This window comes from Bubalus kerabau, chromosome 4, assembly GCF_029407905.1.
Source record: "Bubalus kerabau isolate K-KA32 ecotype Philippines breed swamp buffalo chromosome 4, PCC_UOA_SB_1v2, whole genome shotgun sequence".
Classification (NCBI taxonomy): domain Eukaryota; kingdom Metazoa; phylum Chordata; class Mammalia; order Artiodactyla; family Bovidae; genus Bubalus; species Bubalus kerabau.
This window is the reverse complement of record NC_073627.1, coordinates 49,654,282-49,681,611: the sequence shown is the minus strand read 5'-3', so window position 1 is coordinate 49,681,611 and position 27,330 is coordinate 49,654,282. Positions and strand designations below refer to the sequence as shown.

At 44.1% G+C, this 27,330-nt stretch overlaps 3 protein-coding genes, 2 long non-coding RNA genes and 1 other non-coding gene across 6 annotated transcripts in view; 3 read left to right on the top strand and 3 right to left on the bottom strand.

Annotated features, from left to right (window-relative positions):
* AP2B1 (adaptor related protein complex 2 subunit beta 1) overlaps positions 1-571 on the bottom strand; it is a 114,057-nt gene extending 113,486 nt beyond the window's left edge. Inside the window, exon 1 of the mRNA XM_055577298.1 lies at positions 435-571. The gene's annotated coding sequence lies outside the window, so the exon portion shown is untranslated. The remainder of the gene's footprint in view (positions 1-434) is intronic.
* Positions 545-4,755, top strand: PEX12 (peroxisomal biogenesis factor 12). The gene is made up of 3 exons (XM_055577300.1): positions 545-1,296; positions 1,597-2,150; positions 3,264-4,755. The coding sequence occupies exons 1-3, from the start codon at positions 1,171-1,173 to the stop codon at positions 3,661-3,663; spliced, it is 1,080 nt and encodes a 359-aa protein (XP_055433275.1). The 5' UTR covers positions 545-1,170; the 3' UTR covers positions 3,664-4,755.
* Positions 4,756-5,588: 833 nt separating this feature from the next.
* Positions 5,589-8,793, bottom strand: LOC129649649 (uncharacterized). Its single transcript, XR_008713206.1, has 2 exons — positions 7,848-8,793; positions 5,589-5,870 (listed from the first exon to the last, which is right to left on the bottom strand). It is a non-coding gene; the product is annotated as an uncharacterized LOC129649649 (long non-coding RNA).
* Positions 5,994-6,090, bottom strand: LOC129651931 (Z30 small nucleolar RNA). The gene has a single exon (XR_008714423.1). It is a non-coding gene; the product is annotated as a Z30 small nucleolar RNA (small nucleolar RNA).
* Positions 8,794-14,020: 5,227 nt separating the features above from the next.
* LOC129651398 (uncharacterized) lies at positions 14,021-16,534 on the top strand. The gene is made up of 3 exons (XR_008714123.1): positions 14,021-14,642; positions 15,305-15,468; positions 16,463-16,534. It is a non-coding gene; the product is annotated as an uncharacterized LOC129651398 (long non-coding RNA).
* A 769-nt stretch (positions 16,535-17,303) lies between these two features.
* SLFN14 (schlafen family member 14) lies at positions 17,304-25,935 on the top strand. The gene is made up of 4 exons (XM_055580135.1): positions 17,304-18,357; positions 20,036-20,164; positions 21,891-22,605; positions 25,101-25,935. The coding sequence occupies exons 1-4, from the start codon at positions 17,304-17,306 to the stop codon at positions 25,933-25,935; spliced, it is 2,733 nt and encodes a 910-aa protein (XP_055436110.1).
* Positions 25,936-27,330: the final 1,395 nt, after the last annotated feature.

Sequence of the window (27,330 nt, the reverse complement as noted above, 5' to 3'; positions counted from 1 at the left end):
AAGTGACAAGTGAAAATGAAGTCGCTCAGTCGTGTCTGACTCCTAGCGACCCCATGGACTGCAGCCTACCAGGCCCCTCCGTCCATGGGATTTTCCAGGCAAGAGTACTGGAGTGGGTTGCCATTGCCTTCTCCGTTGTCTTTGCCTATGTCGCTTTAAATCCTTCCCTAAGGCGGCAGATAATAGTGAACCACGACCCCCGCGGCAAGCAAAGTGAGGCTTCCATCTCCACATTCTTTGGGTCCCTCGCCCCTATCTGGACCGCCCCAGGGAACAAACGCCTGAACTGCGAGCCGAGCTCAGGCTCCAGATGTCGATGCAGTGACCCCAACACCTTGCCAAAAAGACTCCGCAGAGAGAGATAAGAGCTGTGACTTTCCAACAAGACAGCGACGCAAACCCAGTTACGAAAAGTAAAACCAATCAGCAGAGACCTCTCCTCCAGCCGATCGCCTCTAGTGCCTCCTTCACTTTCAGCGGGGGCGGAAGCGGAAGTCCCGATGAGGTCATAGAGTTGTTTAGTTCCGGTTTCCAGGGCCGCATTCCAGGCTAGAGCGCCTCTCCTCCGCCGGCCTTCCCCAAGCTCCAGCGGCTTCTATTTCCGGCTGCGGATTCTGTCATAAAGCGGAGACCTCCTTTCAACCGCGGTGTCGCGGGTCCCTCGCGCCTCGTCCGGGGTCAGCGCGCAAGGACGGTCACGGTGGGGGGACTGCTCAGGCCACAGCTGAGCCAGGCCGCGGAGGGCCGGCCGTACTGGTGCACATCCGATCCCTCAGATCCGCCTGGCTTTTGAACCCTCCTGAGTTAGAGCCCCTGACTGGCAGCCTCCAGGACTGCCGCTCTACAGGCCAGCGCCCAGCGCCGTGCGGTCTTCCCCGTAGTCACGCTTTGTTCCGTGAGGCGCAGCGTTAGTGAAGTCACCCCCTCTTACACACTATTTCTACCCACGTCCGTGTTAACTTCGTTCTTCACCTCCCTTCACTCGAACCCTCCCCCTCACCTTGCCTCCGGAAAAGGTCTTTTTTTTGCCCAGTTCCAGTAAAATTGAGGGGCTATCCTTTGAGATAAAAGTTACCGTTGAGACTGCGCACCCATCTGGCGTCCCCCCCAAAAGTTCATGTTTACTAAAGAGCTTGTGGACAAAGTAAAACCCAGTGCACACACGAAACTATGGCCGAGCATGGGGCTCACATCACGACTGCCTCTGTCGCGGATGACCAGCCATCTATCTTTGAGGTGGTAGCACAGGACAGTTTAATGTCAGCAGTGAGACCTGCTCTTCAGCATGTGGTCAAGGTAAGGATTTAATTCTCTGGAAAGTTTTAGGGACGTCTGGGGTAAAAAAAACAAACCAGTAATTTGAATTTGTTGGCCTCGGTTTCGAAATAATCAGTATATAATTTATATCCTATGATTTAACAGTTATGGAGTCTCTCTTCTGTGTAGAGTGTTGTGTGCACTACATACCCAGCCCTTCAGGGAGGTAAAGGTGTAGAAAGAAAAGTGTAGAATTTAGAGGGGAAAAAAGGAAATATAAATAACAAGGCATAGTAGCTGTTGTAATGGAATGAATTTCATTTATTTATTTTGCTGTAGGTTCTTGCAGAATCAAATCCTGCCCACTTTGGCTTCTTTTGGAGGTGGTTTGATGAAATCTTCACCCTGCTAGATCTTCTGCTCCAGCAGCATTATCTGTCAAAAACCAGCGCCTCCTTTTCTGAAAACTTTTATGGCTTAAAGAGAATTGTAATGGGAGACCAACTCAAGCTCCAGAGATTGGCCAGTGCTGGTCTCCCAAAGAAGCAGTTTATGAAATCAATTATGTTCCTGGTTCTTCTTCCCTATCTGAAAGTGAAACTGGAGAAGCTGGTTTCTAGCCTAAGAGAAGAGGACGAATATTCCATCCATCCCCCTTCTTCCCGCTGGAAACGATTTTACAGAGCCTTCCTGGCAGCCTACCCATTTGTTAACATGGCCTGGGAAGGCTGGTTTCTGGTACAGCAGCTTCGATACATTCTAGGAAAGGTTCAGCATCACTCACCACTGCTGAGGCTGGCTGGAGTTCGGCTAGGTCGGCTTACAGTTCAGGATATACAAGCTCTGGAGCACAAACCAGCTGAGGCCAGCATGATGCAGCTACCAGCTGGGAGGTAAGGCCTTACCATTTCCCCAAAGTCTTTGATTAATAAATCCTAAAATCTGATCCCAATTTCATAATTCACCTCCCTCAGTCCACTCTGAGGTCATTTCATAAAATCACTGAAAAACTCATGTGTCCATAAAATAAGGATTGCCATCCTGTTAACTTTGCGACCCTGTGGACTGTAGCCCAACAGGCTCCTCAGTCCATGGGATTCTCTTGACAATACTGGAGTGGGTTGCCATTTCCTTCTCCATTCCTCCTCATACTGCCTACATTTTTGTGCACACTTGCTATGTACCAGGCCCTGTGCTGGTACACAGATGTTTATGTATATCACCTCAATCCTTATCACAACTCAATGAAATAATGCATAAGCACCATTTAACAGTTGAAGAAACTAAGTTCTAATAGTTAAGTACCTTGCCAAGGCCACATAGCTCGAAGGTGGCAGAGCTGAGATTCCAGCTAGATCAATAGAGTTCTAAAGACTGCTCTTACCGTGGTACTCTCCCCCTTGCATTGGTGCTAGTGGTAAAGAATCTGCCTGCCGAAGGAGATACCAGAGACTAGGGTTCAATTCCTAGGTTGGGAAGATCCTCTGGAGTAGGAAATAGCAACCCACTCCGGTATTCTTGCCTGGAAGTTCCCATGGACAGAGGAGACTGGCGGGCCACAGTCCATGGGATTGCCAAGAGTTGGACAGGACTGAATGTGCACACACATCCCACTTCTAGTTAGTGTTTGTGTTCTCCTACAAGTGCAAATATATTCCTCAATACTGCTGAGTTGTTTTTTTCCCTGGATATTACTATCCTTCACCCCCTGCCCCAAAAGGTCTATATAATCAATATACAAGTTGATTATATAGTCTGTATAATCTAATTTCTTTCTCAAAACACAAGCTCTAGTCATTAAAAACAAATCTTAGCTCCTATACTCCTAAAATATTATAAGTCAGAAAGAGGAAATTGTTTAGAAGGGACCATTAAGGACACAATTTTCAATCCCCAAGCTAAATCAGATTCCAATGAAAAATACAAGAACTACGTTTCTATTAGTCATTCTGTGATTATACCTAAATAGTTTCTCTCTTTGCCTCCTTGTTCTATTCTCCAAACAGCATTGGTGAGAAGATAAAGTCAGCTCTGAAGAAAGCCGTGGGGGGTGTTGCCTTGTCCCTCTCTACTGGCCTTTCGGTGGGTGTATTCTTCCTGCAGTTCCTTGAGTGGTGGTATTCGTCGGAAAACCAAGAAACCATCAAGTCCCTGACTGCTCTGCCTACTCCGCCACCACCTGTACACCTAGACTACAATTCTGATTCTCCCCTGTTACCCAAAATGAAGACTGTATGCCCACTGTGTCGTAAAAACCGGGTGAATGACACGGTTCTCGCCACCTCTGGCTATGTGTTTTGTTATCGCTGTGTGTTTAATTACGTGAGGAGTCACCAGGCTTGTCCTATCACAGGTTATCCAACAGAGGTACAGCATCTGATTAAACTGTACTCCCCTGAGAACTGAAAGGGATTAGCACCTTACCTCACAACAAAAAGATTGTACTGTAAGGCCACAGGGCTGGTTTTCCATAGGGTAAATAGCATTTTTGATAATTCTCACTCTGAACTAATAATTGTGAACTTCAGACAACCACATGGATTTCTTTAAAAGGATTTACTCATTGATCTTAACCTTTTAGCATGCTCCCTAGACACCCCTACTTAGAGTTGACTGAGCTGGTTAGAGTGAGAGAATCAGGACTGGCAAGGGATGTGAGGGTCAGCAAAGAGGAAGGATCAAAGAGAATACTTGACACAGAAGATCTTCTCTCCCCTTTGTTAAAGGACAAGAGGTATAGATGCTCTCAGGGAAAACCCAAGTTAGATCTCATTAAATGGGTGGTGAATCAGAAACAGGCCTTTTTGGAAAAGAAAGCAATAACCAGCCCCTGTGTGCTCAGTGGCTCAGTCATGTCCGAGTCTTTGAAATCCTATAAACTGTAGCCCAAAAGGCTCCTCTGTCCGTGGGATTATTCCGGCAAAAATACTGGAATGGGTTGCCATTTCCTCCTCTAGGAGAGCTTCCCAACCCAGGGATCGAACCTGCATCTCTTGTAGCTCCTGTGTTGGCAGATAGATAAATTCTTTACCACTGAGCCACCTGGGAAACCTGTCTCTGAGGAATAGGTTTTATTGGCTTGCAAACAGTATGAAATATGGACTTGCTCTTTATAAACATACTTAGAAACACTTTAGGAAAACAACAGCTCCTCCCATCTGCTGTGACCCACTTGTTACATAACACCTGCTACAGTTTATCAACTTTTAAAGTTCCCTTTGTGAACTACACGTCTTCCTTGGGAAACTGGTTAAAGGAAAACAGAGGTTGAATGTATATACGGAATAGTCTGAAGATTTCAATGTGAAAGCAAAGTGACTAATGAAGGGATGGTGTAAAATACTGACCTAACTGTGACTGTGTACATAAAGCACCTTTCAATAAGCTCTTTCTGCTTGTTGTTAAAGAGTTTGCTAAACTGACATGAATTATTCTGGCTATTACTGACGTTTCTATGAAACGCTTAAATAAATTTTAGGAATAAATGTTTTTGGCAAAGAGCTGTTCCATGTCATAAGTATGTGGAAACTGAATGATTAGATGAGGTATTTATTTATTTTTGGCCACACCTCAAGTCTTGTGGGATCTTAGTTCCCTGACCAGGGATCGAACCCGGGCCTTTGGCAGTGAAAGCCTAACCTCTGGAGTCCTAAGCACTGGACCGGCAGGGAATTTCCTAGTTGAGGTACTTAGAGTAAATTTTCATTTAGACCACTTTGGACTTTTTGAGGCATTTTGTATTATTTTGCTTTTTTCGCTAATTGAATACTTGGAGAGAAATCCTCTACTCCAACAGCAAGAAATTAGTCTTGCATGAAACACCTTATTCTACAGAAACACTTAAGTTGCTGCTGCTGCTAAGTCGATTCAGTCGTGTCCTACTCTGTGCAACCCCATAGACAGCAGCCCAGCAGGCTCCCCCGTCCCTGGGATTCTCCAGGCAAGAACACTGGAGTGAGTTGCCATTTCCTTCTACAGTGCAGAAAAGTGAAAAGTGAAAGTGAAGTCGCTCAGTTGTGTCTGACTCAGCGACCCCATGGACTGTGGCCTACCAGGGTCCTTCGTCCATGGGATTTTCCAGGCAAGAGTACTGGAGTGGGGTGCCATTGCCTTCTCCAAACCTATGTAGAAAAATGCAAGCCACTGGATCGGAAGGTTGGTGAAAATATACAGGTTTTTTTTTTTTTAATCATTACTAGAAGAGGAAGAATGAAAATTCTAGTAAGTGCCTCTGCTGAGACAGGTGTTTGCTAATACAACTCATTTTAGCAATTCAAAGCACATTTTCTGACACCACAAAGGTAATAGAAATATTGAAACAGAATATCCTATAGATTTTAAAATATTTAATTTTTTAATTTGTTTAAAAGTTAAACCCAAGACATACTGACTTAATGGGAAATCCAATGAGCAACATTTTTCCAAGCTGAACACCTGTTTTCCCTTAGTCTGCCCCAAGAGAGCATGTACATGTTAATTACTTTTATTTTACAATCACTGCTAAACAAGCATTTTAACACAGTAATCAGTCAATAAGGGAACTGAACCAGATTCAGGGATGAAATAATGCAGCCTTCCATGAAGATTATCAAAACAGTATTTTTCACCTCAACCTACAAAGAAAACATGAAAGTATTAGTAATACAAAAGCATATTAAAGTAATGCTCTAACACATAATAAAGCCAGTATCCAAATAGGCTAGAACATGCCACTGTAGAAAAACCACAGCCAGAATCAGCTCAGAGAGAAGATTAAGGGGTCATACCCTGGTCAAAGCCAACACTGAAGCAATGGCAATACCAGGTCAGACTATGCTTCACTCATCATCGCATCATTGCTTTCACCTCCTTGTATTTCATAAGAGCAGCCCCAAACCCTATTTTCATATCAGAGAAAATTTAGGTTTACCCATGGAAAAAAAAAAAAAAGATTCTTTTCAGATAAATTTAAAGCATGGGCTTTCAATATTGCATCTTCCACTATGCACCTTAAGCAACTCTGCTGTACAAAATGTTAACATGAACAAGTTTTGTTTTGGGGTATGTGGTTTTCTTTGGTTGTTTTTAAAATACAGAGTAGAGAAGCATTTACAGTTCAAAATAATTTCTGGTTTTAGTGAGCCCAAACACCATGCATGATAAAATCTTAGGGATTGTCTGTGAAGGGACTTATAGTCTAGTTCTAAAGGAAAACCTTCAGGAAAGATTTTCTACTAAAAAGCCTTTATAAACTCCAATTCATTTAACATATAATTTGATTTACAATTCTACTGCCAATAAAGATGAAAAGTATTAGCCATAAAAATTTTATACAAGTCTTCTAAAGAATCCAAAACCTGAGGAGGATATGATTTGACAAAGTTCCATAGCAAATTAACAACAGAGTTGGAGGAGAAACAGGTCTGGTTACCAGATTTATACTTTTCCACTACCAGCTAAATATAAGGTTTAATTTCATTTTTCTCCAGAGGATGGGCAAGATAAAGGAAACAATACAAAGCCTGAGTAATTCACAACCTGGATAATCAATTTCTGAATGAGAAAGTTGACTACATTTTATTTATTCTAAATGACACTTCTTGTGGTTTGCAAACAATGTCAACCTCTCCAGCTTTTCAGCAGAGTACTGTCAATATATAAGTAACAATTTTGGACACACAACATGCTTCAGTTGGCCACTTATAAAACTGATAACAGACTGATACTCCCTAGTTAAAACTGGACAGCTACATATGGCCTGTGTTCTCCATTCAGCAACTAAACTCCACAAAGAGAGGGAAACTACTAAAAACAAAGTGCCTTTTTAGAGGCTTGAGCCTTGATCACACCAGCCTTTGCAGGAGTACGTGTTACAAAAAAACAAACGAGCTAATAGAACTTAAATAACTCTGTTTCAAAGCAGGAAACTTGTGAGCAGAACTCCAAGTGTGCTCCAGTCACTCACAGTGGGCACACTTTCCTAGTTCTCTTCCTCTGTAAACTTCTCTGTCTGGCGTGCCTTTCCTACCCCTTTCAATCTGGAGAAAGTCTAATTATAGTTCTAAAGCCTTGTTCAAATGTCACCTCTGTTAAGTGAAAGTCGCTCAGTCATGCCGACTATTTGCGACCTCATGGACTATACAGTCCATGAAATTCTCCAGGAGCGGGTAATCCTTCCCTTCTCCAGTAGATATTCCTGACCCAGGAATCGAACCGGGGTCTCCTGCATTGCAGGCGGATTCTTTACCAGCTGAACTATCAGGGAAGCTCCCTTCTCGGTTAAGTAGTCTCTAACTCCCTCAGTTTACCCCCTCCTCTGACTCTCACAGCACTTTTTCCGACCATAGTAGGCGTCACACGCCAAATATTCACTCATTCCCATCCTCTACCTCCTTGTCTCACCCACCAGTCCCATCACACAGACAGAGCTCCTGAAGAACCAGGACTGGGTCTCACTGGCCTTTGCAACCATTACACTGAGCAGGGAACCTGGGGCAACAGAAGGCGGCTCAATAAATGAGCGTTTAATTTAGTCAATGAATGACCCTCCCTACTAAACCCTAAGCTCCTAGATTATAAAAACATCAGCACAATTTATAAAGCTGACTTACCTCCAACATTTCATGCTGGTTTAAGGACGTTCCGCAAGCATCTATAAGCCCTCCTTCCTCCAGCTTCTAACTCAAGGCTTTCTGCATGGCGCCCTGCGCAGGACCACCAATGCTTATATGCAGTGGACTCTCAAATGATGATGATAATAAGAAAAATAACAATACTACTAACACTACTAATACGTCCAAACCTCACCAACTTCAGGAAAGACTGAAGGAAGTCATTCTTGTGGGCGAAACACAAGTAAGGCCGGAGCCAGGGCGCAAATCAGAGCTGCAGGCAGGGGCTCTGCAGTCCGCTTTCCGAACCTCCCAAAACGCTTACGTCCTACATTCTTACGAGGCCTGCCCGGGTCTGCTGAGGCTCACGGCAGCCCACCCCGTGCTGTACACTGCGGGAGGAAGCCACTTGCCGCTTTCCAGACTCCTGCTCCTCGCGGCAGGGCCGGCAGCCCCAGCGAGAGGAACAACCAATCACGCGGTGGCCAGTGGATCACGTGGCGCCCGGGCTGGTGCGGAAAGCAGCCAATCGGAGCGCGAGGCGAACTTTGGGGACTGAGCCGGCCAGAGGGCGCAAGCGCGTTTGCAGTAGCTCTGTGGCTGGGCGGGTTCTGAAGCCTGAGTTAGAAGTTAGACGCTGAGTGGTTTCTGCCGGTCCTTCAATTCTTTAATCTCCAACGTTGGAGAGGCTGTTATCTGGAGTGCCTTGTTTCACTAGGGAAAGGCATCTGAGGCAGGGTTGTAGAGTGTGTGTGCCCTAGACTTTTGGGAATGTCGGCTAAAAAAGATGTACAACATGAGAATTGTGAGTTAAGTTTTATTTGGGGCAAAAGGAGGACTGCAGCCTGGGAATAGCTCTGAGACTGTTCCAGCGCGGGAGTGGGTGAAAGACAATATGTAAGGTTTTGGAGAAGGGGGAGTTCAATACCATGAAGCACTCATTTTACAAAAGGCTTTTTGTTAGTCATGAGGATCTGATGTCACCCTGAAGGAATTTAGTGCTTCTCTAGGTATGAGAAGGAAATGGCAACCCACTCCAGTATTCTTGCCTGGAGAATCCCATGGAGGGAGGAGCCTAGTAGGCTACAGTCCACGGGGTCACAAGAGTCAGACACGACTGAGCTACTTCACTTTCACTTTAACTTTAGGTATGAGGAGATGGAAGGTTTGGGATCATAAAATCTGTTCCTAAAAACATCCAACCATCTAAAGACCTGTCCCACCAGATTCCCTGGAGCACAGAGTGCCTCACTTCACCCTAAACTCCCTCCGGTTGTTGAAGGTCAACAGCTATAGCACGGGGTTCACTCTCCGTAGAGGCAGATGGCAAACCCCTATGTTTTTCAGCCGTTGGCAGTGCTCTTGGTAAGTGCCAATTTGTAGTTGACAGAAAGAACTATCGGTTCAGACAGTGATCCAACAATACGGCACTTGTGCCAAACTCCCACCTGAGAGCTAGAGAGGTTAGGGTGAACTTTGATGAACGTGCTCCTTCTTCCCCACCAGGGGAAACTCATTGGCTGGTCAGAGGTTTGCGCGCTTCCTAAACAACAAAGAGAGGACATTAAATATCAAAGAACTGCAAAGGAGTGCAGGAAAAATGTCGTGGAAGAGGTGGCCTTTGATCTGGGTCTTGAAAGATGCGTGGGATTTGAGAATTAGGAGATTCTGGGAGCAGATAATTTAACTCTCGAATTAAATAAGAAAGCGTAGGTGAGTGAGTGAGAGTCACTCAGTCGTGTCCGACTCTTTGGGACCCCATGGACTGGAGCCCACCAGGCTCCTCTGTCCATGAAATTCTCCAGGCATGAATATTGGAGTGGGTTGCCATTTCCTTCCAAATTTAGGTAAGGTTGAAAAGATGTAGTGTTTCTCAAAAGTCAGTGAGTTAGAAACACCAGAAGGAAAGTTAACATAGACGCCCTAAAACATCAAAAAAAAGGGACAAAACTGCACAACTCAGTTTTCCGGAATCAGTAAGGTTGAATCTGGAGGTGGAGCCCCCAGCCATGTATATTTTTAAGAAGTATGTTAAGGGGGTGGGCTCCCCAGGTGGCTCAGTGGGTAAAGAATCTGCCTGCAACACAGGAGACGAAGACAGATTCAAGTTCGATCCCCAGGATCCCCGGGTCAGGGAAGATGCTCTGGAGGAGGGCATGGCAACCCACTCCAGTATTCTTGCCTGGGAATCCCATGGACAGAGGAGCCTGGTGGGCTACAGTCCATAGGGTCACAAAGAGTTGGACACGACTGAAGCGACTGAGCACACACACACACGCATGCCAGGGGAGATTCTGATTCACACCAAAGTTGAGGACCAGTGTTAGCCGTGATGAAAGGGGGTGGCACGAATTGAAAGACAGGCCAAGATGGCGGCTTACTGCCTGTGTAGTTGAGACTATTCTGGACAAAGTGGGCAGTGTGAAGATTTCAGAGTCTGAGGAGATAGGTGATTAGATATGAAAACCCATTAGGCAACTATGTTTTTAAATAGATGGAAGGAAGGCAGAGTGAAAGAACGGGAAGCTATTTCAAGTGATGGCAAGTGTCCAGGTGACAGCTAGCAAGAAATGGACAGGTGGCATGTGAAGGGTGGCAGGAGGATAGGGATGGGGAGAAAGACATGAAGAAATAGAAGGAAAGTGTGGAGAAAAAATGGAATGCCTTCTTTAGAGACCTATTAAGGATCCTCATTGTACTTTAGGGGCTTCCCTGATACCTCAGTTGGTAAAGAATCCACCTGCAATGCAGGAGACCCCAGTTAGATTCCTGACTCAGGAAGATCCACTGGAGAAGGGACAGACTTCCCAATCCAGTATTCTTGGGCTTCCCTTGTGGCTCAGCTGATAAAGAATCCTCCTGCAATGCGGGAGACCTGGGCTCAATCCCTGAGTTGGGAAGATCCCCCGGAGAAGGGAAAGGCTACCCACTCCAGTATTCTGGCCTAGAGAATTCCATGGACTGCATAGTCCACGGGGTCACAAGAAGTTGGACATGACTGAACGACTTTCACTTTCATCGCTTTCATTGTACTTTAAAAATAAGGGAGTTTAGACAGTGAAGAGAATGGGCCTTTGCAAGTGCTGTTTCCTTTTCCTGGTTTTCCCCTTCCTTCCCCATCACCCTTCCTCAACCTGGTGCATTCTTACTTGCAGGATTAAGCTTATATACCATCTCATTTATGAAATCTTCTCTTGTTCTCACAAGCTTAGTCATTTTCACTTGTTAGAACACCCCGAGCACACTGTTCATATGAGTCTAGCTTGCCAGAATGGCACTAGAGTGTTATGGTCATTCATATGGGTTATAGGATTTGCAAGCATCATAAACTCTCTGTTCCTCAGTTTCTCTATCTGTAAAAGTGGGAATAATGACAGAACCTACCTCATGGAGCTGTTATGAGAATTGAGAACAATGCATAGTACATAAAGTTCTCACCTGGTGTTACCACATATGTTGTATTGCCATGAGTTCTTTAATACATGTTTTCTCCCCTCTAGATTGTGAATAGGACATGTGTCTTATTCTTGCTAACAGTAAAGGCTGCAGGGCAAAATGACAGTGAGTTTTGAAATCAGCTGGACACCAAGTGTTCAGATCTCAGCTCTGCTACCTACTATGTGTGTAGCCTTGAGCTTTACTTTTCTTAACTCAGTTTCTTCATTTATAAGAGGGTGAAAATAATGCATGTCTTACAAGTTACTATGAGGACAATTTGAGATCATCAAAGTTGCAGATCTGGCCCAAAGAAGGCAGCCACTAAATGGTGCAAATGACCAGTAGCCCCAGAGCACGGTACTATGTTTGGAACACAGTAAGTGCTTGATAATTGATTATTAAATGAAAAGCTGACATTCTATGCCAGGCACCATGCTAAACTCTTTATATACATCATCTCACTTCATTCTCACAAGAACTATATGAAGAAGGCACTATTATTACCTCCAATTTATACAGAAGGAACCTGAGGCTTGGATTATCTTAACCATAGCTTCAGAGCTAAAAACTGCTAGAATTGCAATGCCCTTGGGGCTCACACACACACACACACACACACACACAAAGTGGTTGATTGAATGAGAGAATGAATGAAACTTACTCAGAGTCAGATGGTGGTGTGGTAAAAACAGCACGGTTGCTGTCGGACACTATGTTATCAAGTCTGCTGTGCTAGTCAAGTCATACTGACAAATGAATTTAGTGTGAGACGAAGGCTGATATTCAGCTGTTTGTGCTTTTGGGCTTGAAGGCTGTGCTGTAATTATCTCTGGATAAACTGAAATGCATAGTGAATAAACACATCTTAAATAAATTGGGGGCTCTAGTTCTTAGCTAACTGTCAACAGCATGGCCAGATTACTATCCCAAGACCTAGAGAAAATCACTGTCCAAGCTACTGATTTCAAGTTGCTTCATATCACGGACATTTGCTTCTAGGTATCAGAGCCAAAATGAGAACTCCTCCCTGTTCTGATAACCTACTATTAATAGCCAGGGGACTTGACTAAGGAACTTTGAAGAAGAAAAACTCTCTTTTCTCATCTTTCACATTATCCTTTCTTCTCCTGATTTGGTTCCCAATAGTTCATTAAAGAATAAGAAGGAGAACTTCCCTGGTGGTCCAGTGGTTAAGAATCTGCCTTCCAAAGCATGGGACATGAGTTTGATCTCTGGTCCAGGAAGATTCCACATGCCATGGGGCAACGAAGCCACTGCACCACAAATAATGAGCCTGAATTCTAGAGCCTGTGCTTCGCAAGGCGAGAAGCCCTCACACCACAGCTAGAGAAAGCCTGCGTGCAGCAATGAAGACCCAGCACAGCAAAAAAAAAAAAAAAAAAAGAATAAGAAGGAGAAAACAATCCAATTCCTAGTTCTCCTGCCCCATAAAATGTCTTTCCTGTTGACTGGGAAGAAAAAAGGAAGTACTTAGGTAAATTTCTGATTCTGAAGACTCCAAAGCAATCCAGAATCCTAAATTTGAGAGGCAGTGGAAGGAGTAGGAGCATTTGTACTAAACAGACCTGACCACATGCCGGCTCTTCCACTTGAAAAGTGAAAGTGAAGTCGCTCAGTCGTGTCTGACTCCATGGACTATAGCCTCCCAGGCTCCTCTGGCCCTGGGCTTTTCCAGGCAAGAATACTGGAGTGGGTTGTCATTTCCTTCCTTCTCCAGGAGATCTTCCCGACCCAGGGATGGAACTCGGGTCTCCCCCATTGCAGGCAAACTTTTTACCATCTGAGCCACCAGGGAATCCTGGCCAAGTAATCTCAGTTCCCACGTGGTGTGCCACACTCCCAGCTTGGTCCCTTGTGCCCAAAGGCACATGTCCAGTAAATGACAGTCTTTTCTATCTTTCTAAAAATAAGTAATATCAGAAGGATTTCAGTGAAGCTGAGAATTAAGGTAGATGGTAGAACTAAAAGTGAGACTTTGGGGATTTTGCTGGAAGTCCAGTGATTAACATGCTGCACTTCAAATGAAGGGGGCACTGGTTTGATTCCTGGTCAGGGAACTAAGATGCGATGTGCTGCACAGTGATGCCTAAATAAAAAAAAAAAAGAGAGAGAGACTGAGGACTTCCCTGGTGGTCCAGTGGTTCCCTGGTTAGGGAATTACAATCAGTACTCAGTGTGGCCAAGAAATTAAAAAAATAAAATAAGGGAGACTGGATTTGAAAATGACATGAGTGAAAAGGGTTAAAACTGAAGCTGAGAGCCGACCTTTGCACTTTATTCGTTTGTTGGTGATGGACAGGGAGGCCTGGCGTGCTGCTGTTCATGGGGTCGCAAAGAGTCGGACATGACTGAGCAACTGAACTGAACTGAACTGAGCTGATTATTCATCATAGTATCCATTCTGCCTCCTGTCCTGGAAACTCTTTTCAGTACAACAGGTACAAAGGGTCTGCCAGCAAAGCAGAACTTCATAGGAACATTAACCTTAGTTAATGAAAAGAAATTTGAGGGGTATTCAGAAACCTATTTAATAATGTCATTTCATCAAAAACAAGTTGAAGTAGATGGTAGATGCTTGATGGTTTGACTTAGGGGGAAAGAACTATGTTAGTTTTCTGTGGCTGCTGTAACAAATTACCACCATTTTGGTTGTTTAAAACAACAAAAGTTTATTCTCTCACTGCCAGGAGTTTGACAAAAGTGGGCAGAAATCAGGGTATCAGCAGGGGCTGTGCTCCTCTTCCTCAGAAGCTCTAGGGGGCAGTCTATTTGGCTGTTTCCCATACTTGCTGACACCCTCTCACATGTGGCCACGTCACTCCAGTCTCTGCCTCTGCAGTCTTTTGCCTTCTCTTTTGTACATATCAAATCTCTTTCTGCTGCTGCTCTTTTTTTTTTTTTTTTTTCTGCTGCTGCTCTTATGAGAACGCTTCTGGTTTGGATTTAAGGCCCACATGGATAATCTCCTCATCTCAACATCAGTACTTAATCACATCTGTAAAGATCCTTTTTCCTTGTAAGTGAAAGTGAAAGTTGCTCAGTCCTGTCTGACTCTTTGCGATCCCATGGACTATATAGTCCATGGAATTCTCCAGGCCAGAATACTGGAATGGGTAGCCTTTCCCTTCTCCAGGGGATCTTCCCAACCCAGGATCGAACCCAGGTCTCCCACATTGTGAGCAGATTCTTTCCCAGCTGAGCCACAAGGGAAGCCCAAGAATACTGGGGTGGGTAGCCTATCCCTTCTCCAGCAGATCTTCCCGACCCAGGAATCAAACCAGGGTCTCCTGCACTGCAGGCGGATTTTTTACCCACTGAGCTGTCAGGGAAGCCCTTGTAAGTTAACATTTATAGGTCCATCCCCATCATCACCATCAATAATTGGTGGCCATCAGTCAGCCCTCTATAAGAAACTTGATTCAGTTTAACCAGCATCCCCAAATGAGATAACTGTCTCTTATCTGTTTGTTTTTTTCATTTAATTATTTTGTAAATTATACAGATGATTGACATTTATTGTAGACCATTTAGAAAATACAGAAAAGTCAAAAAAAAAAAAAAAAAGGAAAAGAAATTCGATGAGAAGTCATCTGTAATCCTCTCACCCAGGATAACCAAACCTTCATCAATGAGCATTTTTCTAGAAAGGGTCTTGTGTTTAACAAAGAAGAAGAATAGGAAAAATAGAATAAAAGTAAGAAGAACAGAATAAGCAATTTGGAAGGTGATAAAATAGGTTAATATTGTTCATAATGGATATGTACAGGGCAGCTTAATTTAAAATAAATATAGAGCTTTGAAATGAAATTAACTATGACAGAAGCTGCTTGTACAATGTATGAAAAAAGACATTCAGCCTCTCAGAGGTGGGACGTTTTAGCTTTGGCCCTGCACTTCAAAACCCCTGAATTTTCCCATTACTCCTTCATTTACTCCCAGAGGTCAGACTGTGGCCTGCCAATCTGCCCTGTCATGGACTTTTCTTGACTCCTTATCAGCCTTTCTCAGTGGGTCAATGTTGCGAAGTCTTGGGGAGTCTGGCAGAGTTCCTGCTCCTCCCAGGCTGATATCAGAAGGCAACAGGGGCTGTGAGAGAAGGCAAACATTCAGACCAAACCCCGATGTGGAACTGAAACAGCAAGAGGAAAAGCAAGGGCATCAGGTAAAAAAACAAAATTTTTTTTAATCTCATCCATCTCATCTCAGCTTATGTCTGAGGGCATAAAGAACTTAATAAAATTATAGCTCAGGAGAATCTGGTAAAGGAAGATGAGTGAGAAATCTGGGGACATGTGGAGCAGATAGATGTTCATCTGGAGCTAGACTCTCAGACCACTTTGTATCTATCACGGTTGTTATCAGCATTCAAGTAACATCTGTGACAGTATACTTCTTCTAGTTTAAAAGCAAGTAGATTTATTTTAGTCCCAGCATGCAGAAGTTATAGGAAGACAGATTATAGCTAAAAATAAGCAAGTATATATAACAGAGCTGTCAGAAAATAGAAGGGGACTAATTTGAGAGACAATGAGTTGTGTTATTGGAGGTGTTCAAGCAGTTACTGGAAAGAAATTTTGGGGAGTTGTGTATTATAGAGAGTATTTAAGAACCAGATTTATGGTTAAAATGGTCTTTAAAGTCCCTTCCAACACTTCTGTGATTCTATGATATGAATAGAATCTTACCAGAAATTTCTCTAAGAGCCAGACATTTACATTTGTGTATAGATGGTCACCTATGAAAAAAACAATTCATCGGGTTGATTCTGGTTTGCTTGGAGGAAGTGAGAAAGCAACCAAGAGTAAACTAATGGCAGAGGAGGGGACCCAGCTTGCTGGATGCCTGCTTTCTTTGCCCTTGGTGGATATAAACAACACCCACATGGCCTCTGCTTAGCAGAGATCACACAGGGGGAAAAAAACAAAACAAACAAACAAAAAAAACGACTGGGCTCTCTTCTTCTAGAGGAAGAATTTTGGTTTGGGTTAGTAAATATTTTATTTTGCAATTAACAAAAACAAAGGAGGGGACGTTTCTGTAGCATCTGCTTCTGGGGTGCTAACTTCAATTTAGGTGGCTGTTTTCTGATCTGGGAAGCAAGAGGAGGTTGACCACAATTTAGTAACTATGTCTCAAAGGCTCATGTCCATTCCCAGGTCTTAGAGGTTCCCACAGGCAGAACTACTAGGAAGCAAGGAAAACTGTTCCTACATCACACTGTACAAGAAATGTACTTTTAGAAGAACGTCTGAAGAGCTTGAAAGATTTCTGCATTTGGTGTCAGTTGGCATTCTTTCGGGAGTAGAATAAAGCGTTTTTAAATGTATAAAATAGCACATAGAGAATACCAAATTTTATGTTTGTTTTTATAACTAGATCTTGTACATCACATATATTCCAAAGCTATACTCTCTTGGTTCTCTATTGTCTTCTTTCCCCTTTGAATTGTAAATAGGAGCATCTTCTGATGGCAACCACTTCTATAAAATTTGTTTGGCTCCTGTAACAATCCATGCCCTTTATATCTGGGCTCACTGTTGATGCTTCCTGATTTTAAATGAAAAAGAGCTAAAATTTTCAACAATAACAATTTTTTCCTTTATGGTTGAATATTAAGCATTTAGTTTATGCCCAGTCATGCTGGGAAGCCTAAGGTCTTGACGAAGTTGGGAGAAAACAGTGAAATCTGACCTAGAAGGGTGGGATAGGGGGATGGGAAGGAGGCTCAAGAGGGAGGGAATGTATGTAAACATGTAGCCGATTCACGTGGTTGTACAACAGAAACTAACACAACACTGTAAAGCAATTATACCCCAATTAAAAAACAGTGATATCAAAGATGATTTCCAATACTAAAATCTATGTCCAATAATTTACAGCTTTGAAGAAAAGTTTATAATCTCCAGAATTCATGTTAATATTGAAACAACATTTCTGTCTGAATTATTTATTGGAACCTGTTTCTGTTATTGTTTGTGGTGCAGAAGGGCTGCTGAGATGGACAGCCTCAGGATGGAGACGGAAATGCCTTATCCCGAGATAACCGTAGACGTGGGCAGAGTCACTTTTGGAGAGGAAAACAGGAAGAGGATGACCAATAGCTATTTGAAAAGAACTGAGAATTCTAGAATCATCCAAGCGACGTGTGCACTGTTAAATTCTGGAGGGGGTGTGATCAAAGCAGAGATTGAGGATAAAACTTACAGTTACCGATGCCACGGACTGGGACATGATCTGGAAACTTCTTTTCAGAAGCTCTTCCCTTCAGGTTCACAGAAATACCTTGACTACATGCAGCAGGGACACAATCTTATGATTTTTGTGAAGTCATGGTGCCCAGATGTTTTCAGCCTAAGGATCTGCAGCTTGCGCTCCAATTTATATCAGAGAGCTGTGACTTCCACCATCAACTTGAGTGCCCACAGCGCCCTGGAGCTCCTCCGAGAGAAACAGTCTAGAACCCAGAGAGGAAGATCAACGATGCAGGAGCTACATTCTCAGAAAGCTCTGGATAGATACATACAGGAAGAAGAAGACATGAGGATGAGTGCCTCAGAATTTGTTAAAAAGGATAAGCTCATGTATAGGGAGAAACTCAACTTCACTGAGTCCACACACGTTGAGTTTAAAAGGTTCACCACCAAAAAGATCATTCCTCGGACTAAAGAAATGCTGCCTCATTATGTCTCTGCATTTGCCAACACCCACGGGGGATACCTAATTATCGGGGTGGATGATAAGAGCAAAGAAGTGTTTGGATGTCAGGGAGAAAAAGTGAACCCTGACTTACTAAAAAGAGAAATAGAAAACTGCATAGAAAAATTGCCTACATTCCACTTCTGCTGTGAGAAGCCGAAGGTGAACTTCACTACCAAAATCTTATATGTATACCAAAGAGATGTCCTGTACGGTTATGTCTGTGTGGTCCACGTGGAGCCCTTCTGCTGTGTAGTATTCACAGAAGCCCCGGATTCCTGGATCATCAGGGACAATTCTGTCACGAGGCTGTCGGCTGAGCAGTGGGTAACCATGATGCTGGATATTCAATCAGGTAAAGCAGAAGAGAAACCGTTGTTCAATCAGGAGGCAGAAACTTCTGTCTTCATTTGGTTATTTGTCCAGGTAAAGAATGAGGCTTCCCTGGTGGATTAGCCGTAAAGAATCCGCCTGCCAATGCAGGAGACGCAGGTTTGATCCCTGGGTTGGGAAGATACCCTGGAGGAGGAAATGGCAACCCACTCCAGTATTCTTGCCTGGGAATCCCATGGACAGAGGAGCCTGGCGGGCTACCATCCATGCCATGGGGTGGCAGAAGAGTTGGAAATAACTTAGTGACTAAACAACAAGAAAAAAAGAACAGAAATCTGCTTTTGCTTACAAATCTTCTCCTATTTAAGGGTGATTTTCTATATTTTTAGTTACAAAGACTCAGAATATGAACTGTGTGAAGTCAAGAAAAGCCTGTATGCCATCAGCCATGAATTTGTGAAGGTTCCTTTTTTATTTTTCCTTTAAGCTTTTTAAAATAACATTCTTTTCTTAAAAGTTAACATGTGGGTAATAGAAAACCAAAAAATACAAGAAGCAAAAACCAAAGTCGTTCATAATCACAAGCAGTTTACCATTTGATGTATCCTTTTAGGTCTCATTTTTATATGCTGTAAAGGTCTGCTGAAACAAATTTGCAGGCTGACATTCCTACTCTATAACATTCATTTATAGTCTAGCTAAAGGTGATATTTTAGAGAAACACTGTTTAAGAATAGCTCTCCACTAATTCTTTCAAGGGAAACTTGTTGACAAATTTGAATTGCTTCAGTAAAATTAGGAGCCCATACCTTACACCATTCTCAGGGCTGGGGGCACCACCAAGTGGAGAAAAACTAAAAACTTATGCAAAAGGAGGTGCTGGGAAAGGAGGTGTGGGAGGAGGACTTTGTGTTTTCACTTCTTTTCAGTTTTGCTAAGCATCAGTCCTGGTGATTTCAGATCAGCCCATAAAAGACTTATAGGCTGAATGAAGTTTATCGATTTGCCTCCAGGGTCATTTAGTTTCAGATTTTGTAAAAAGAAGCTTGGATCAAGACTTGAGTGATGTTATTGGACTATGCTTTCTCTTATCTTAAATTAGAGTTTACTTCACAGACACACACACCAAACTAGAGATTCTACCACTTCTTATTCTTCTAAACTTGGCAGGGGTGGCGGGGGTGGGGGTGGGGAGAACCTTTAACAACTATCACAATATAAAAAAAATTACCGTGCTTACTTAAAAAAATTTTTTTAGGCATGCTGGACCTTAGTTCCCTGGCCAGGGATTGAACCCATATCCCCAGCATTGGAGGCAGAGTCCTAACCACTGGACTACCAAGGAAATCCTGTGGTTACTTTTTCTGCCATCCCACCACCACCACCACTAGAAACCTTTTCTCTTTAGGGGTGACCTGGAACCAGAATATTAGAATTGGAAGGAACCACAGGGACCACCTGCTCACCCTTACAGGATAGAGAGGAGAAATGACTTGCCTGAGATGAGCCACAGGTGACTTAGAAGATGCATGGCCCTGCAGGAGTCCCAGACCGCCTTTCTAACACGCGTGAACTGTTGACAGCGTAGGAAGAGTGAGGGCAGCCCAGGCATGACACATGTCATGCGTCAACTGTAGGAAGAGCAATAGAAAAGTTCTTTATCATCTAAAATGATGCTTTGCGGGCTTTTTTCTTTTTAGTTCCTTCCAATTTGGAGGCTGACCACAGCCTTCACCTGATTTCATCAGCTTCGTCTCCCCTAAGAAGCCTGTCATATCCCATCAAAGTCCTAGAATTTAAGGAGGCTCTCCAACAGCACCTGTTTCCAGGTATTCCTTCTTGATTTCAGCTGAGGGGACAATTTATTCCCTAAAATTAAGTCGCCGGTGGGGGGTGGTTGGTAGCAATTCATCCCAGACTTCTTCCTTGGAGAAGGTCAGATGTAGGTTCAGCAGACACAATGGTCCTGAACTAATACAGAGTGAACTCTTGTTTTCAGTCATTAAATCCACCCTATACTTCTGTGTACCTTTGGGCTTCCAGTCACAGATAGCTCTTTTTTTCCCTCCAAATATGAGAGAATAAATTTGAGAGAACTGCCCCCCTGGCTTTCCAAGGCAAAAGGAAGTGAGCCATGGGGTCACCTGGACGCTTCCAGGCGAGAGTCCAGGCAGAGTCTAAGGCAGAGTTTCTCAATCTCGACCCTTTTGACATTTGGATTAGATAATTCTTTTTTTTAATTAATATTTTATTTTTATCGGAGGATAATTGCTTTACAATATTGTGTTAGTTTCTGCCATACATGAACATGAATCAGCCATAGGTATACATATGTCCCCTCCCTCTTGAACCTCCCTCCCACCTCCACCCCATCCCACCCCTCTAGGTTGTCACCAAAGCACTGGGTTTGAGCTCTCTGCGTCCCTCAGAAAATTCCCGCTGACTCTCTATTTTACATCTGGTTTGAGGGAGGCTGACCTGAGAATTGGGGAAGGCAATGGCAACCCACTCCAGTATTCTTGCCTGGAAAATCCCATGAACGCAGCAGCCTGGTAGGCTGCGGTCCATGGGGTCGCTGGGAGTCGGACAAGACTGAGCCACTTCACTTTCACTTTTCACTTTCATGCATTGGAGAACGAAATGGCAACCCACTCCAGTGTTCTTGCCTGGAGAATCCCAGGGACGGGGGAGCCTGGTGGGCTGCCGTCTATGGGGTCGCACAGAGTCGGACGCGACTGAAGCGACTTAGCAGCAGCAACAGCAGCAGCAGCAGCCCTGAGAAATGTAGGAAGTTTAGCAGCATTCCTGGCCTCTAGCCACTAGATGGCAGTAGCACCTCTCCAGCTACAAAAAGTCAAACCATTTCGACAGTCCCAAATACCCTGCTGCTGCTGCTGCTGCTAAGTCGCTTCAGTCGTGTCCGACTCTGTGCGACCCCATAGACGGCAGCCCACCAGGCTTCCCCGTCCCTGGGATTCTCCAGGCAAGAACACTGGAGTGGGTTGCCATTTCCTTCTCCAATGCATGAAAGTGAAAAGTGAAAGTGAAGACGCTCAGTTGTGCCCGACTCTTCGCGACCCCATGGACTGCAGCCTACCAGGCTCCTCCGTCCATGGGATTTTCCAGGTAAGAGTACTGGAGTGGGGTGCCATTGCCAAATACCATACTAGGGGCAAACTTGCCACAGGTTAAGAATCATTGTTCCAGAAGGAAAGTTCTTAGTTTCCCCAAAGCATCAGTTTTCTTTCTCCCTCTCTCTCTCACACACACCCTTAACAAGAAGTACCTTCCTAGAGTTACTAGGTCGTTTAGGGTTGAGGACAGAGTGCTAGAAGGCTGCTCTGTGAAGACCCCTTCCTGATTGCCCTTCCCTGCATGAGAGCTGTCAGAAACAGGGACTTCACAGCCCTGGCCTGTGAAGAGGAGGTGCTTTATTTGGAGATAAGGAAACTTGTCCTAGCCACAGTTCCGTGGCTAGGCTTACTTCATTATGAGGTCGCGGGAATACTTAAATGTCTTAGAAATCTTAGTAACCTCTATTCCTTGAATTTTCAGTGACACCGGAAAAGATTCAATTTAAACCAGAATCCCTCTGTAAGAAACTCTTCTCAGATCATAAAGGACTGGAGGAATTAATGAAGACACAGATATATCCTTGTTCTCAGGGGTTTGTGATAGTTTCCAGAAGCTGGGCGAGTGATGTCGGCTTAAGGAAGGAGCAGTATGTCCTGTGTGATGCTCTCCTAATAGCGGTGAATAGCCCCCCGGTACTCTATACAATCTTAACAGACTCCACGTGGACTGGGGGGCTGGTGTATGCCCAGAACACTGCTCGTCAGTTAAAGCAGAAACTGGGAACTGTTGGTGGTTACACGGGAAAAGTGTGTGTCATTCCGAGGCTGGTGCACCTACCCGGCGCACAGCGCAAACCCAGTGAAATCACCTTGCGCTATCCCCAACCCTACAGGCTTGCTGACGAGGACGAAATGGAAAAACTGTTGCAGGCACTTATCACGGTCTCGCTGTGCTCTCGATCCCTTCTGAGCGACCAAATGGGCTGTGAATTTTCCAATTTGCTCGTAGCGGAGCAGTGTGAGTTACTTTCACAGAGCCTTCAGGAGACACGAGAACTGTTCGTCCACTGCTTTCCAGGAACCAGAAAGACAGCGCTGGCCATAAAGATCATGGAGAAAATTAAGGACTTGTTCCACTGCAAGCCCAAGGAGATCCTCTATGTTTGTGAAAGTGACGCCTTAAAGGATTTTGTGACGTAAGAACTTCACTAACTAAACACAATAAATGCAGTTAGTCAGTCTTTCAACAGCATTGCACCAGTAATGCGTCTTTAGTGTAAGATTGTGCAATACCTTTGATGCATACAGGCAAGAGCCCAAACTATGTATACATTTGCAAGTGATCAAGCAGCTGAGCTAGAAAAGAGTGCTTTGTAGTGTTCATGCTTAAACATCTCATTATCAATTAGCCACATAGGCATAACTTTCAATTTATAGAACTAGAAACATTTTTCCCCACAGTCTATGGCCTTAAATTTAAGAAAGGTTGAAACGAATCCATCTTGCTTCACATATGCTTTCTGCTTGATATTTAATGTTTTAATAGGGTGTCTATATGCTTTCATAGGATATTTCAGTCAATTAGACATTCTACCTAACACGAACTTGATTTTAAATACTGTTTGATTTCATTTATAAAATATTTTTATGTGTTTGACTTGTTCTGATTCAATCATTTTAGAAACCATGCATATTTGCTTCTGATTTAAATTTTTAGCTTTCAATTTAGTAAAAGAAATTGGATTTGATTCAATCCAGTGAATGAGGGCTTTTAGTTTTTGGTTTGCTTGACTTATCAAGCTAATCTTTTGTGAGCACCATTTATATGCTAGATGCAGTGTACATTTAGTGTTAGAGGAGGAAAATATGTTTAAGACCTTGCCATAAAGCCCAGTAAGAGAGACAAAGAGAAAAATAAGCAATGGTAATGTTGTATAATTAGTGTAATAGTAAAGATGTGCTTAAACTTAGCTTAGCCTGTAGTTTGGTCAGCAAATACTCTCCAGTGAAGGACATCCTGACTTCTTTTTTAAGAAGTCAGTAGGAGAAGTGCAATAATTGGGGGCTCTTTGGGCAAGGGACACAGCAAGTAGAAAGGCATGGAGATGAATCAGAATGGTAGGTCTGCCTGGAGCAGTGAGGAGCTGTGGGTGTGTGACAAATGATGAAGTTGGAAAGGAGGCAGATGGCAGATAATGAAGGATCTTGTAAACTGTGCTGAAGCTATGTTCTTTGTTATGCTTTATAGGTAAGTTTTAAGAGAACCCCAGTCAAAAGCCAAGTTAAATTCAACAAATATCGATGAGCACAATGTGAGAGGTATACAGAGATGGCTAAGACTCAGCGCTTTTCTTCAAGAAGTCTACACTGTCCAAACTGGAAGAAAAGAACTTGAATAGTTGTGACTCAGGGGTTTGTGATTCTGGACAAAGGGATTAAAGTCCCAGGGAGTGCAAGTGCAAAATCAGGAAATCTGTAGGGATGGGTGATATGACTTGAATCTAAATTAGAGGAGGCAATAAACAACTAAAAATTTTTAAGTACATATATGCATGTATATCTATTTATATGCTAAAATATACTATAAATGAAAATCGAGCTAAGTAAGTAGGATGGTAGCTCCACAGAGGCATAGCCCTGTAGACTTGGTACCCTACCTGACATCCTGACGTGTCATGGAACTCAGCAACCTCTTGATGCTTTCCTAACCAAAATCTAGAGAGGCTTCTGGCATTGTACTAAAAATAAGTGGGGAAGGAGAATTTTCTTTAGAGGAACTTATAGGAGCCCATATTTCTTTTTCATATGAACATTATGATATGCCTCTAGGTGACTGCTTACCAGCTCTAAGAAAGATAGAAAATAAAGAAATAGTAGTAACAAGTGTAAATTCATTTTGAGATTTCCCTTAGGTATAAGGAATTTGTCTTTAGGGATTGTTAAGCAGTAGAAAGGGACTGTAGTAGAAATAACAAAATCTTCTACCTGAGTTCATTTCAAAAGTCTCACATGCTGATTTAACTTGATAACTCCAAGGATTAGGGTTTGCAATTATGTGTTCTGTCAGGTGGGCTTCCTAGGTGGCTCAGTGGTAAAGAATCTGTCTGCCAAGCAGGAGACACAAGTTTGACTCCTGGGTCAGGAAGATCCCCTGAAAAAGGAAACGGCAACCCACTCCAATATTCTTGCCTGGAAATCCCATGGACAGAGGAGCCCAGCAGTCTATAGTCCGTGGGGTCGCGAAAGAGTTGGACATGACTTAGCGACTGTGTGTGCATGCTAAGTCACTTCAGTCGTGTCCAACTCCATGAGACCCTATGGACTATAGCCCACTAGGCTCCTCTGTCCAAAGGATTCTCCAGGCGAGAATACTGGAGGGGATTGCCATGCCCTCCTCCAGGGGATCTTTCCCAACCTAGGGATGGAACCCCCCATCTCTTACATCTCCTGTATTGGCAGGCAGGTTCTTTAGCACTAGCGCCACCTGGGAAGCCTGACTTAGCAACTAAACAACAACAAATGATGTCAGGAGCCTTGTAAGAAGAGCATTTTTGTAGTATTCAGGACACTGCTGAATCAGTCAATCAGCTTCCGGTGAATCAGTCTCTAATGCCAATCCAGAGAGTCATAAATGCATGGTGTTCCTTTTATTTGTATGCCTGAAGCCCTATTCTCTCCTTCATCCTTACAGCCAGCAAACGACCTGCCGAGCTGTGACCCGGAAAACCTTCATGGGAGGGGAGTTCCCAAAGGTCAAGCACATAGTGATGGATGAAACTGAGCATTTCTGCAGTAAATATGGTGACTGGTACATGAAGGCCAAGAGCATCACCCACCCAAAGGTGAGGGGTGCTGGAAGTGGAAACCCACACCATGGGATTCTCTGGCTTTTTCTGGACCCTTTCCAAGTCCATCATGGAGGCGGCAACGGCCTTCCGCCTCCATCTGCTCAATTTCCTCGGAAAACAATCACCAACGGGATCCACTGTGCTCTGGAAATAGCGATGCTCATGAAAGAAGAAATGAAGAGGATCAAGGAAAATCCTCACCCCAGCGTGTCTCCAGACACACTGGTGGCATTCAGGGAAGCTTCGTATGAGGAAGCAATGCGTGCCCAGGCTTTGCCTGGGGTGTGTGAGATAGAGACCAACCTGACCACAGAAGAAATCGCGAGACACGTGGCAGAAAGATGTCACCACCTGTTCCAGTGTGGCTATCTGCCCAGAGACATAGCAATTCTGTGCAGGAGAGCGGAGGACAGAGGACGCTATGAGCTTGCACTGCTAAGAGCGATGGAATTATTTGAGACCTGCGGAGCCACAAAGGTTGTGTTCAGCCAGGCCTCTGGTGTTCTGGACGGTCACATTGTTTTAGACAGTATTCAGCAGTTTTCAGGCCTGGAGAGGAATATTGTGTTTGGGCTCAGTCCAGAGTATACCCTGTCAGAGGAAGTTCATAAGCTCTGTTTTGCCTCGAAAGCCATCAAACACCTCTACCTGCTTTATGAAAAGAAGGCAACCTTTTGAAAATTATTTCACAGTATAGGAAGGGACAGAGAGCAGAGTCTCCATACTCCCCAGCAGGTGGCAGCTTCGCCCTTTCATGTGTCACAAGCGAGGAGGTCAAGGGTCAGTCAGAATTGCACGGAGCCACAGAACTGTCTCCTGGCACTGGGCCTCCGGGTCTATTTGCGGTGTCACTGGTCTTTCCCACTCCTCTCCACCTCTTCCCTGGGACTTATGATGGGTCCCTTGCCTCTGGGTTTTCTAATCCAATCCAGCTTTCATCTTGTCCAGCCACAGAAAAGTGAAAGTGAAGTCGCTCAGTCGTGTGCGACTCTTTGCGACCCCATGGACTGTAGCCTACGAGACTCCTCCATCCATGGAATTTTCCAGGCAAGAGAACTGGAGTGGGTTGCCATTTCTTTCTCCAGGGGATCTTCCCGACCCAGGGATCAAATCCGTTTCTCCCGCATTGCAGGCAAACGCTTTTATCACCTGAGCTACCAGGGAAGCCACCAGTCACAGAGGTGCTCCTCAAATACAGAACTGATTTTGTGACATCCCTGCTAATGTATCTCCAGGGAGTCCCTGAAGTCTTCAAGCCAAACTAACTTTCAGGGCTTCCCAGGATAACACTCTGACTTACACTTCTAATGCATCCTTCGTTTTAAGTCCATCTCCCAGTGTTTCTAACCCACCCCCACCTCACTGGCTTATTTTGGAGGTGGAGTAGGGTGCCCTCCAAGCTTAAGTCCAGGAGAAAGTGTGGATATATGCTTTTGGCTAACATTTCAGATAAAGCCCATCAGCTTTCCAAGAGGCAGGAGAGCAGGTGGGTGGGCTTAGAAAAGTGCTCTTAGCTGCCTCTCTGAACTGCTTGGGTCACCAAGGCAGCCAGTCTGAACCTGACAGTCGTCAGCTCTCCTTTCCCGGGACTGAACGGAAGAACCTTCCTCTGCCTCCTGTTGTTCCAACTACCTACTTCTGTTTGCCTTTCCTTGGGGGCTTCAGGGTACTTTTAGGTGGGGAAAAAATTTTTCACAATTAATTAGTTTTCTGTTTTCGTTTTTTGGGTTTATTTTTGGCTGCATCGGTTCTTAGTTGCGTCATGCGGAATCCTTCACTGCAGCGCAATGGACTCTCTAGTTGTGGCCCACGGGCTCAGTAGTTGCAGGGCTTAGTTGCCCCAGAGAATGTGGGATCTTAGTCCCCAAACCAGGGATCAAACCCACATTTCCTGAAAGGCAGGTTCTTAACTACTGAACCACCAGGGAAGTCCCAGTTAATTCGTTTTTGATGAAGCAAGAGATACCAGTATGTTAACATTTGGAGAATTGAAGATGTGTGAATTCTCTACAAATAATTTGACGAGTCAAAAACGCAGGAAGAATTGGGGGATGGAGAGAACGGGGACTGCTA